The sequence below is a fragment of the Mytilus californianus genome, unplaced genomic scaffold, assembly GCF_021869535.1.
Source record: "Mytilus californianus isolate M0D057914Y unplaced genomic scaffold, xbMytCali1.0.p SCAF_3, whole genome shotgun sequence".
In the NCBI taxonomy this organism is placed as follows: Eukaryota; Metazoa; Mollusca; class Bivalvia; order Mytilida; family Mytilidae; genus Mytilus; species Mytilus californianus.
The window spans coordinates 63130396-63144148 of NW_026262679.1; the positions used below are offsets into that span (position 1 = coordinate 63130396).

Consider the following 13753-nt stretch of genomic DNA (forward strand, 5'->3'; position numbering starts at 1 on the left):
GTCTCCAGCAGTGATAATGTCTAACTGCATACCAGTACTTAAATATGTAATACAGGGGATTGGTTTCCTTTAGGTCTGATAGTCTCCAGTAGTGATAATGTCTAACTGCATACCAGTACTTAAACATGTAATACAGGGGATTGGTTTCCTTTAGGTCTGACAGTCTCCAGTAGTGATAATGTCTAACTGCATACCAGTACTTAAACATGTAATACAGGGGAATGGTTCCCTTTAGGTCTGACAGTCTCCAGTAGTGATAATGTCCCACTGCATATCAGTACTTAAACATGTAATACAGGGGATTGGTTTCTTTTAGGTCTGACAGTCTCCAGTAGTGATAATGTCTAACTGCATACCAGTACTTAAACATGTAATACAGGGGAATGGTTCCCTTTAGGTCTGACAGTCTCCAGTAGTGATAATGTCCCACTGCATATCAGTACTTAAACATGTAATACAGGGGATTGGTTCCCTTAAGGTCTGACAGTCTCCAGCAGTAAAACTGTGATTCATCATTATACCTGTATGCTGGAGACTAATTTTTGTAAATTTGTGGGCATTGGTGAAGCAGGAAGGAAAATTTCCCATTAGCTTGCAAGCAGAATTTGTGAATACCAAGAAGTGAAGTATCCAAGAAAATACCAACATTAATAAATGACTCCACAGAATAATATGTCATCAGTTTCAAAAATAATTCATCAAAGGTAAATAGAATATGATGACACTATCTGTATCCTTCATTAAGGAAAATAAACAAACAAATCAACCATTAAGTTTTATTGTCTTCTATATTCAGTGAAAAAAATATAATAAAATTCAACCCACAAATGAATACAATACAAATGGATTTCCCCATGTAGCAAATATGATAACATAAATAAATATCAGTATGTGTACCGGTATATCTGCCAAATGAAGCATCCACTAACAATAATAATGAATGGAACTAATATATATAAAGAAGTATTTTTGTAACCAGACATAAATATTCCTAAAATTTCAATAAAAAGTAAGTTCTGAGGTAAACAATACAAAATGTAAACAATTTGTTTATCTCTCTTTCTAAATAGCAATGATTCTCATTACAGATAATAATGAATTTTCTGTAAAAATAGTGACATTAAATTAACAATAATTGAGATGCAGAAGAAGAGATATGTTTCAAATTGTATTTCTATCCTCTAAAATGTAGTAGTTCTATTAACACATTGAGCAAATGATTTTTTTTAGACAAGAGTTGAATATTAGTAAGGTTTCAGTGAATAAAAACATGGTTTAAAAGATTAAATGTATCGCATAATCGTTTTAATAATCCTATTGAAATATTTTCCAGTTGAAAACAAATATTAATATATCATATTTAAATCAAAAGAGCAGGCTGGCAGTATGTTAAATGTATGAAAAATGAAAAGCAGTCTTCCAATTTTTTTGCAACAAAACCCCATAAAAGAAAGAGTAATACATGCTACTTAATCCATTTCAAATTACAAACATTAAAAGTTACAACTGATGCCCATACACTTATAATATATGCTACTTATATTTAAAAAGCCTTAAAAAGTTACTTTGATTTCAATAGGCAGCAGGTACAAAGTTTCACGCCATATGGATGAAAGTGATATAGTTTTTTTTTAGGAAGAAGCATTTTTGATAAAAAAAATATTCTATTTTACTAATTTTCTAGTCTGTTAACAAAAACTTTCAAAATCTGCATTCATATCTCTTATTAACAGTTAATATGAAACCATCAGTTTTCATACAATATAAAAGTTTGTAGAAACACAATATGGCATTTGCTTTATCCGTGAAAAAATGGAAGATATAATACATTATCAACCTGATCATGAGGTAAAGATATAATTAAATCATACAAATCTGAAACAACGACACTGAAAAACAGTCATGTTTGGATCAATAGTGTACAATTCCAATGTTTAGCATAATTTTCCTGAAAGGTCAAAGATTTTACCCTTTAAGATTAAGTGGTAAATAACCTTAAAAATGTTCCAGGTGCAAACTCTTGCAATATTTTACATTTTCTTTTATGGCAAATATACTTCGTATTTAATACAGTTTATATCGTAAGCTATCAGACACTGTAAAATATGGAATGTATTTTTATCTTCTCATACAATAACAATAACAATACCATACAAAGATTAAATCTCGCTTTCTGGTCAGTAATTTGAGACAATATGAATGGAATGACAATGAATTAACCACTGAAATGTGACTGAAGGTGAAAAGAGCAGGAGTTTTACTCCTTAAAATATATGATGATGATGGACAATATTTTTTCTGCTAAATAGTTGTGGTCTTTGTTAACACATATCCTTTTTCATATATATTAGAAATTTCTGGTTTTCTCATTAGCATATCAAAACATAAATGAATTTCAGTCAGAGTATATTTTAAAATTTCAGTTACTGTAATCTGATTGTGCTGTTGAAAAGCAGTAAATTGAAAATGGATGCAAAAAAAAACCTGATTCAGTTGGCATTTGTAACTTACACCTACTAAAAAAAATTCCCAACAAAAAAAAAAAAGGCACAAAAAGAAAACAATCTGTTTCCCCTTTAAATCAAAAGGATATTTTGGGTGTATGTCAGCAAACAATAAGAAATAAGATTTGCCTATATTCTTATATCCTTTTTTTTTCTCTGATGAAATTTGAAATAATGTCTATTAGTATACCTCAGTTATCATTTTCTATATAAAATAAGTACACAATATTTTCACTATTTTTCAAATTGCAAGAGTTGAACTATTTGACGGGTCAATAGTTTCCAACTATTTGCCCTCGATGAAACTATTTGACCGCAAGCCTCATTATATTTGGCAGAATTTCAACTGCAGCTATGGGATTGGAGGATTGAGAATACGGCAGGAGTTACGACGTTGCGTTTTACCCATTGTATCTTGGGTTGACGTCAGTGCGGGAATATATCACAGAATATATATGAAGTAAACATTAAACAGTATGGTTGGGTTTTTGCTTTTTATATTACGATAGTTGATTTAGCTCCGTCATTTATTGTCTGTTGTCTCTTTCGGTATAATAAAACACTAACTGACTGGATATTTGTGGAATAGTAAGTTTATTGTCCCCTTGGATACCACTATTGCCCTCGACTTCGCCTCAGGGCAATAGTTGCATCTCGATGACAATAAACTAACTATTCCACTCATACCCAGTCAATAAGTATAAACAATCATTCAATCTGCATAATGTTTGGTTAAATCAAATCGGATTTTTACTATTTTTCAAATGCTTATGTGAAAGTGAATTAAATTTTGAAAAAGACAGTGAAATAATAAAAAAAAAATTGTGAGGGGCTTGATGGGAGGGGGATTGAAGGGACTTTACAATATATCACAATCAAATATCCACTAACACAGAATATAAAAATAACTATATAAACAAACAACTTAACATATAACACAAAATTACAGGAAAATGCATAGTTTAAGTCCAAGATTCTGTATATAGTATTCAAAAGATTTTTGTTCAATAGATGAACCATTTTTTCTAACATTTGATACATTAATGATACGTATTTGATACAATGCTATGTATATTACAACATTTTCTATACATTACAATCCTCTGAATCACATATTCTGAGTTTTTCCAAGGTTGAAGAACATTTAATTCCATCAATTGTTGAAGCGACTCAATTTTTTTGATACTTTGTTTCTTTGAGAAATGTTAGTTCTTATGGTGATCAACATCCATTAAAACATGGTATAAATACAAGAAAAATTTACACAATTAGTACATCAAATACATATCTACAACAATGAATTGCATATATATAAACTGAACTAGAGAAATACCCCAAAACACTGATATGTTATCTTTATATCATTTTAATTTGTTTTTCTCTTTCAAAAACAAAATACAATTTTTAACATAAACTGTAGTCAATGGCTATAAAAATCACTTAATAGGCAAATAACATACATAAATCTAAGAATTCATGACTCTTGACTACTCAAAATCTTTTTTTTTTAAACCTATAAAATTTTCTATTACCCCAAAATAGAAGACTAATTATATATGGTTATTAAATACACATTATGCCCACGATATTTCATTTTGATAACTTAAATACACAATAAATATAAAAACTAATTTCACATTGACTTATTAATTTACCAATATAGTCTTTGTAAGAAAGGACAATGCTCAAATTAGGGAACTGATTATACCCTGGCTGCAACTACTTCTCACCAAATTTAACCAAGGATTGTCTCCCTTACTTCACAACTTTTTAACCTGTGCAACGTACATTCTTGCAAAGACTAGATACATTGTTTGTACAAATTAATAGGCCACATTACTTATGCTGCATATATAAGCCAAGTCATTTTTTTATTTATAATTCTTGTTCACTTCTGATAAAAAAAAAATTCTTAAATCTCATAATTTAAAAGCGATACTTAATTAGTTATTAATTTCTTTTTTTAACTTTATTTAATCAGAAAAGTTGGAACAAAAGTATGATTAAAAAGATGGGATGTAGAAGCAGTTATCAATGATGGTTGTATATGTATTGTTTATGTCTTTGAAAATATATCAATTAAAACCAAAAGAAATGATAATAACTTTTCTTAATTTTCAACAACAAAAAAGTTATCCAAAAAGCTGTTTTCCTGTAAGAAGAGAACAAGATATTATGACATGATCAGAACAAAGCAATAAATTATAGCCCACGTGACAAGCTTGATGCAGAGTCTTCATTACAACGAATATCACAGATTTTAAATTAAGCTTTAATGGAAACAATAATAGTTATTGAAAATGCATTCACTTTCATAGCTAACTTTATCTCAATTTAGCATGACAAAGAATGATAAGTGAAACCTATTTTCAAATTTGCTTCACACAGCATGATAGATAATATCTATCTCACATAAAATCCTTACAAGAGAATGATTTTCAAAAGTCACTGACTATTATAACTAAATTAAGGTGAAAGAGGGAGAACAGATTTGTTTTCTCTGCTGAAATGGGGGATTAGACTGATATTGCTCTGGGGAACTGATAATCACACAATTGTTACATTTATATATGTGCTTCAGAATTAATCACACTGAAATCACCTTTCTTTGACAATTTAAAGTGTATTTTTTTTTAAATAGGATCGTTAATGAATCTGCACCAAGCTTGTTCACTAAGGCTTTTATCTCTTCAATATGATATTGAAAATGAATCTAATTTCTTCTGCAATTGCTAAGGTACTTCGATGCATGCACCAAAAGGACAAACATCTCATTCAAAAAATATTCAACTATTGTAATTATGCTAAGTTGAACATTGAAGTCTTGTTAATAATTAATATATAAGTAAACATTTTTGTATGTTTACTTTTATCATTCATTCTAAAGGCTAGAATAACACTTATTTTGACAGAAAGCAATTCAAATACTTCTATGCAGAAGAAATAAATTCGTTCATTAAAACATTGAATATCAAAATATTCTTCATCTAAAAAATGTCTTTCACAAACAAATTGAATATCAAAATATTCTTCATCTAAAAAACATCTTTCCCAATGTGTTTTACAGGGAAAGACATTATTTTTTACAATAATGAAACAAATCTCAATTAGTGAGTTACCAGAAGACTCTAAATCTCCTAAACTTGGAATGTTTCACTGAGATGTGTTATTTACAAAATTACACAATGAGATCATATTAGTCAAATTTCAATCATGTGGTAGCTGGTATCTAGTATTATGCTGATTCCTTGTTTACTGTTTTCTATTGTGTATTCAAATTCCTCCTCAAAGCATCGATACTGTCATCGTCTGTCTGGTAAAAATAAAATGAGATAACATGTAAAAAAAGAAAGGTATAAAATATTCAGATCAAAATGCCCAGATCAAATGACCAATCTTTTGCAAATTACTGAAGACAGCTTGCCACATTTAAAATAACAGAGGTTTAAAGCCATATCTATGAAATGAAAAATGAAATAATTTGTACAGGTAGATGATTTCCAATTGCTTAAATTAACACACTGACCATTAACACAGACTTGTTTTTGGTGCTTAACATTTTACTTTGAAGCCTTATACCGGTATATTGTAACTGTGAATGAAATATGATAAACAGAATAAAATGCTTCGCTGGGCACAGCTTGATACGACCGCAGAGGTCGAACCCTGAACAGTTGGGGCAAGTATGGACACAACATTCAAGCTTGATACAGCTCTGAATTTGGATTGTGATTAAATATTTGACACAGCATAGGTTTCTGACACAGAAAGAATGTGGTCTAAGAACTTGAATTTTTTTAATTTACCTATTATGGTCCAATGTCCAAAATCAAAATACATGGTTAGATTCAGCATATCAAAGAACCCCATATATTCAATTTTTGTTGAAATCAAACAAAGTTTAATTTTGGACCCCAACTTGGACCAACTTGAAACCTGGGCCCATAATCAAAAATCTAAACACATGTTTAGATTCAGCATATCAAAGAACCCCAAGAATTCAATTTTTGTTAAAATCAAACTAAATTTAATTTTGGACCCTTTGGACCTTAATGTAGACCAATTTAAAAAACGGGACCCAAAATTAAAAATCTAAATACACGGTTAGATTTGGAATATCAAAGAACCCCAATAATTCAATTTTTGATGAAATCAAACAAAGTTTAATTTTGGACCCTTTGGACCTCAATATGAACCAATTAGATAGCGGGCCCACAAATAAAAAATATAAATACATGGTTAGATTCAGCATATCAAAGAACCCCATATATTCAATTTTTGTTGAAATCAAACAAAGTTTAATTTTGGACCCCAATTTGGAACAACTTGAAAACTGGGCCCAAAATCTAAAATCTAAATACATGTTTAGATTCAGCATATCAAAGAACCCCATATATCCAATTTTTGTTGAAATCAAACAAAGTTTAATTTTGGACCCCAACTTGGACAAACTTGAAAACTGGGCCCATAATAAAAAATCTAAACACATGTTTAGATTCAGCATATCAAAGAACCCCAAGAATTCAATTTTTGTTAAAATCAAACTAAGTTTAATTTTGGACCCTTTGGACCTTAATGTAGACAATTTAAAAAACAGGACCCAAAATTAAAAATCTAAATACACGGTTAGATTTGGCATATCAAAGAACCCCAATAACTCAATTTTTGATGAAATCAAACGAAGTTTAATTTTGGACCCTTTTGACCTCAATATGAACCAAATTGATAGCGGGCCCACAAATAAAAAATCTAAATACATGGTTAGATTCAGCATATCAAGGAACCCCATATATCCAATTTTTGTTGAAATCAAACAAAGTTTAATTTTTTACCCCAATTTGGACCAACTTGAAAACTGGGCCAAAAATCAAAAATCTAAATACATGTTTAGATTCAGCATATCAAAGAACCCCATATATTCAAATTTTGTTAAAATCAAACAAAGTTTAATTTTGGACCCTTTGGACCTTAATGTAGACCAATTTGAAAACTGGACCCAAAATTAAAAATCTAAATACATAGATAAATATAGATTCTGCATAACAAATAAATAAATGTGGTCAAAGATTTTACAAATCTAATGCGCCATACTGTGCAATTAAAGATTGCTTCTTGAAATTTTTCAATATTTGAAATTTGAAAAAAAAATAATATTTGAAGAATAATTCTTTTTAATTTCTGAAATCTGAAATGAGAAAAAATTGACCCCCCACAATTTCTTTTTACCCCCTCCCCCCCTTTTTTCCCCCAAAAAATTCTTTCCCTCAAGATATGGTCATAATCTCAATTCAAATTTCCAATGGAGTTTGCAACCATAATTACCCATTTAAATTTACCATAGTGCTAACTTAATCTATTTCATAACAGAATTTAAAAATATAGTGTCAAATCTTTCATATGGATTTTTTTGTAAAAAAAAAAGATGCAACATTTGCAGATATTTTTACTGGTCTTCCTTTATAAATATGCATTTCTTTAAACATAATTTAAAAGCAGTGTAAGGGAAGTAACCAAAACGTTATATTTGGATTACCTCCCTTACACTGTTTAAAATTATCTTAATTGTTCATTAACGATTACTTTATACATAATTAAAAAGCAGTGTAAGGGAGATAATTTCAATGATGTATTTGATTTATCTCCCTTACACTGCTTAAAATTTTGTTTTGTACAAAAGTATTTGTCCATTAACCAGGACAACCTTGTTTTTCCCCCTTTTTTGCCCCTAATTCCTAAACGGTTTGAGCCATAACCCCCCAAAGCAAATCCTAACCATCCCTTTGTGGTATGGAAACTTGTAGTATAATTTCAGAGAGATCCATACACCGTTCCACAGTTATTGTCTGGAAACAAGAAAATGCTTATTTTTGGCCCCTTTTTGGCCCCTAATTCCTTAACTGTTGGTACCATAACACCCAAAATCAATCCCCACCTTCCTTTTGTGGTATTGAACCTGATGGTAAAATTTCAAAGAGATCCATTCACTTAAACTAAAGTTAGAGTGCGAAAACCAATGTGTCTTCGGACGACGACGACGCCAATGTCATACCAATATACGACCGCAAAAATTTTTTGCGGTCGTATAAAAATTGGAGAGAGTTGAGGGTGTCATGGAAGGCTAGAACTTTCTTGTATTTCCTTTACCTTCCAGTTATAGCATGTGTGAAGATGGTTGAATTTAACTGATGAGCATGTTTTTTTACCAATATTGGTTGAGTACTTCATACCTGTGCTTATTGTTAATATAGAAATTTCATAATAATACAACTGTTTTTTTTAAACTTTCAGTATGTATGTATACTAACCTTTTTAGGTGAAAATTTCATGTTTTTATTTGCCTACAGAAAGAAAAAAAGAAAAAAATACTTTATTGTCAATCAACTCCAATATAAAAAAAATCATAATAATAATATTGTACTTCAGTTTGAAAATTTCTTCATCTCGCTTTTTCAGTTGGTACATACACTGTAGTGTCAATATCTTAAGTTAGTCTTCTTAATGGGAGATGATACAGTTTTTCATTTTTTGTGATTTTGTAATGTTTTGTAAATCAAAATCTTTGAAAGATCATGAAATAAAACTTATGTAAATGTGTTTGTTTTTTGGGTAAAATATGAGAATCAATGAAATTTTGTGACAACTTTTAAGATTTTTGTAAACTAGCTATTTAGAATATTTTTGTGTTTTATACAAATATTAAACATTGCTTAGCTGGGAATACCATGTTGACCTTATACTTCCTGAAATATAAAGTTCAAACTTTATCTAAATCAAAGAGCTTGAATGACCATTTTATCCAGAAATTGGCCTTCTCACTAACAGAACCTATGTGCATCTTTCTATTCCTGTATACTTTAAAATACCTGGTGTAATAACTTTCAAGAATTACTTAGGATAATACTATTTCATCAACATCAGATCCAAAAGTGAGTAGACCATTTATAAATCTAAAATTATTTACAGAAGAAATTGCAATTTACCATACGAAATATTTTTTACTTATCACATATATTATAAAGGGTCTTAACATTTCATTTTCATACTACTAAGTAAGTTCTTGAAGTTCCTACTTTTTATTTTTTTCAATGCACTTTTAGAGTAAATAAAACCTTGGAACAGAACACTATTTCATTATGATAGTCACATCAATTTTTCAGTATGTACATATGTCATGTGTATTAAACTGTAAAATAATATTATCCGATCTGACAAGTCTGTTTATTCTGATTTTATTTTATGAGTCATATGCATTATAGTCAAAAATATTTAAATGAATATATATATATATACACCATAATGCCATGAAAATGATCAATTCTTTCTCTATATTGGTTATATATTTTCATATGAACATGCTTACATTGAACTTAATTGATAATCTTGTAACTTAATTTGCAGATCCTTAACTTTTTTCCCAATTTATTTGAATAAATTAATAAAAATATTGTTGCCTTTAAATATATACACCCTAATTGGCCATGTGATCTAGGTTTCTGGACACACTACAAGCCTTGTTACCATGATGTCACAGAAGCAATGGTTATAACCTCAAATTTGCAGATGTACTATTTTTGGGCTTTATTTCAGGTGAATTACACACATAAATATTTTTTTTATACATAATGGCACCATGGGTAAGTACTTTCAACACTGCCGTGCCATCCAAAATTCAATCTTAAAGACAATCACTGCACTTACCACCAATATTTCAAAAGTGTTTGTTGATGCTAAATATTAAAGCATGGTAAGAAATTAAGTAAGAAAAGAATGATGAAAAAGAGACAACTAGAACTGCATCCAAAATTAAATGCCTAGAAATGTGATCTGGAGGACAGTAAATTACACTAATATTTCAACAATAATGAGAAAACACCATTAAAAATGTAAGCAACACATTTTTTAAATATTTCAAATTTTATAACTAATTGAATATGAACTAAGGAAATATCTTAAAAGGTCAATATATTCATGCCCTGATCAGATAAAAGGTTAATTATGTCATGAATGTTAGATAGGAAACTGTTTTCTTTCAACTAACACTTTTCATTGCAACATGAGAAGTAATTTTTTAAATCATAACCATATCTATCAAAACTAATTGTATCATTGTAAATTTACATGTACCTACACTAGTTTTATTTTGGTTTATAGTTTTTTAGATTTTTTTAGAAAGTGGAAAGTTATACACCAACACCATAATTTTAATTTTTGAATTGGAAAATCAGCATGTACCTTAGAACAAATACACAAATGAGAGATATTCGTTGTGAAGTTAAAAACATAATTACTCTATAAACTGTACTGTATAAAATATTTCAAAAACCTTGAAGACAAATATACATGTACTGATTTCCCAAAATAATATAAACTTATTCAGTGTTTACTAGGAACAATTAGCTAGGAAAAACTAAAATCATGCAGGCATTTAACTACCTCCACCTTATCCCCTGTATCTTTGCCATCATCCTCATCATCATATCCAGCATCATCATCTTTAACAGTCTTGGCAACATTCTCTTTCTCATTCTGTACACCATCCTTTTGTCCTTGTACAGTTTTTGATGATTCGGTGGTTTTAACTTCTCCCCCAGCCTTTTTACTTCCTTGCTCCATTTCTTTGACATTTGCCTCTCCTGCAGATTTCTGAGCATTCTCTCCTTCAGTTTTGTTCTGACCTTTTTCTTGGTTAGTCCCATTTACCTTAGTGTTTGGTTGTAGAAGGTTGTCCTTTCCTACAACGGTGTTATTTTTGTTTTCACTTATGTCTTGAGTTTTGTTAGATGAATCATGCAATTTCCCCTCACCTCCATATATAAGCCCCGCTATTTCTTGGGATTTTTTAAGGCCTTGTTTGATGCCTTCTTGGGTCTGATTAAGGATTTCATGCAAATGTTGACCAGCTTTCTCAGACAAGGATTGCAATCCCTCTTTCACTTTATCTTGAGCAATATTATTCAGATCGGTTTTTTCTTTCAGGGTTTCAAGCCCTTGTTTAATTGTTTCCTGAGAGAGGGATTGTACTCCCTCTTTTAGCTTGTCCTTTAAGCCTACTAAACTGTTTACTAATCCAGTTGTTGGAGCAGAATTCTTACCTTGTCCTTCTGATCCTTCTTTAAAATTAATAAGAAATGAAGAAATAATAATATTTATGAGCATTCACTAAAAAAGGTTCTTTAGAGATTTAATCATTTTTAGTGTTCAGAAATCTTAAAATGTTTCAAATATAAATAATTTCAAATTTAAATGTACAGATAAAAAGTTGAAAAGTTGAAAACTAGCATAAAACTGTTGATTCATTATTATTCATGGGATACCATTTTTTGTGGATTTCGTGGCTATAGATGAACCATGAATATAAATTATCAACGAAGAACAAATGTTCTTAAGGCTTGTTGCAGACTGGCTAAACCACTACACATAATATCCATGAAAATACAACATTTTTTCAATCCAAAAAATTGTGTTCCCAAGAAAAAATTGAATCCACATTAATCAAAAGAACTACAAATATAAAAAGCATGACTCTTGAGTATGTGCAATAGAAGCAATGGCAGTTGTAAAAGAACAGAAATCTGAAAGTCTTTACCATGACAAATGCATTTAATGCCAAGTTACAGTAAATGGATCAGGTCACAGATTTTAATAAGATTTTGCATAAAACTGAAATACGTTTAACTTGATCGAATAATTGAAAAAAATAATGCATTTACCTCTTTTATTTCTTTTAGATTCCAGTCTCACTGATGAGTTTTATGTAGAAGTGTGCCATAGCAAATTATAAGCCTGGTATTTTTGATGAGTTTTTGTATAGAAAGCACATAAAATGGGTGAAAACATTCTTACAATTGTCTAAAAATCATCAAATCTCCAAAACCAATAAACAGATTTTTCCTAAAAATTGATGTGTTGTTGCCACATGTTGTGGTATTTTTTCACCAAGGTCACCACTTTCACTTATATGTATACCCCAAAAATAAAGGAGTAGGTCCGGGTAAGGGCCGATTTTGGCCTCAAAAATCAGGTTCATCTGATGAAAGATTTTGGACACTTTTTAAACACTTATGTGTCTACTTCAGTCAATTCAGTTAGTTTATGTGAAAGATTTGAACTGATTTAGTCATGAAAGAAGCTCAAATTCAAGCTTAAATATGAAAAATCTATCAAATATGCCATAATATGTCACTTTTCAGATGGTTTTTGTCAAAAATGAAAGTGGCCACATCCGTGTTCATTCTCAACCTTTATATATGTTATGTATTATCATCAAATACAACTTACATGTAAATATTAAGAATGAACACAAATGCGGCCACTTCCATTTCAGACGGAAACCGTCTAAAAATTAACCAAAATGCAAAATTTCGAAGATTTCAGTAATTTAGCATGACTTAATGATGCTAGTACCCAAACATGTGCATTGTATTGTCAAAAACAGCCCATATTTATGTAACAGAAGTATTCTTCTTTCCAATAAATAGCTAAAAATTTATATTTTAACAATTTTGTAAAACTGCTATATTTTGAGGCCAAAAAGGGGTCTTACTGGGCCTACTCCTTTGGTGACCATATGATTGTTTCACATCATTCAACTGTAAATTTATCTGGCAACGACCATAGATTATTATGAAAAATCTATTCTGGATGAAGCAATATACATTTTTAAAGATAATTTTGACAAAGTTTTTAATAGATTTTGCCTACATTCTTCACAAATGTTGAACTATTTTAATAATTTGCATTCAATAGAGTCCTAGCAAGTTTATCTGTTAAATAAATCATTTTTTTAGATTTTTAGTTATGGGTTAAAAATTGGCCAAATTTGTATCCAAAATAGGACGAAAGTTTTTTTCTGTTACCTAAAGAAAATCTATTTGCAGCTCAAGGGAAAGGCATGCATGGTGGGATAAGGAAACTGGTTTTGCAAAAGAAAATGATATTTGTTTCAAAATTAAACATATTTATATTATTTTTTGGTTAATGGCATTATGTATAGGATAAAAAGGTAAGGGACCTTAAATTTTTTTTATGGGAAATTTTATATTTCAGCACTTTCCTTATCTTCCCTAAAATTAAGATCAACAACTTTTCAATTATAAAGGATCTTAACCATAATTCAGGGTAAAATATCATTACTGTGTCAGACTTTCATTGTTAAAGCTGATTATTAAGTCAATAAACTCAGGATGGAGAATAAAATAGATTTGTAGACAGACATATACATTGTTAAGTAAAGCATACTTTGGATGTAT

General features: G+C 29.9%; 1 protein-coding gene across 2 annotated transcripts in view; it reads right to left on the minus strand.

The window, feature by feature from the left end:
• Positions 1-762: 762 nt before the first annotated feature.
• LOC127733134 (Golgi membrane protein 1-like) overlaps positions 763-13753 on the minus strand; it is a 30722-nt gene continuing 17731 nt past the window's right edge. The window contains exons 6-8 of one of the 2 annotated variants that reach the window (XM_052242452.1): positions 10938-11236; positions 8810-8842; positions 763-5817 (exon numbers count right to left, since the gene is read on the minus strand). In XM_052242452.1, coding sequence (XP_052098412.1) covers positions 5767-5817; positions 8810-8842; positions 10938-11236 — 383 coding nt within the window. In that variant the 3' untranslated portion in view covers positions 763-5766. Of the gene's footprint in view, positions 5818-8809; positions 8843-10937; positions 11615-13753 lie in introns of both variants that reach the window. The other variant, XM_052242450.1, reaches the window with a different exon arrangement.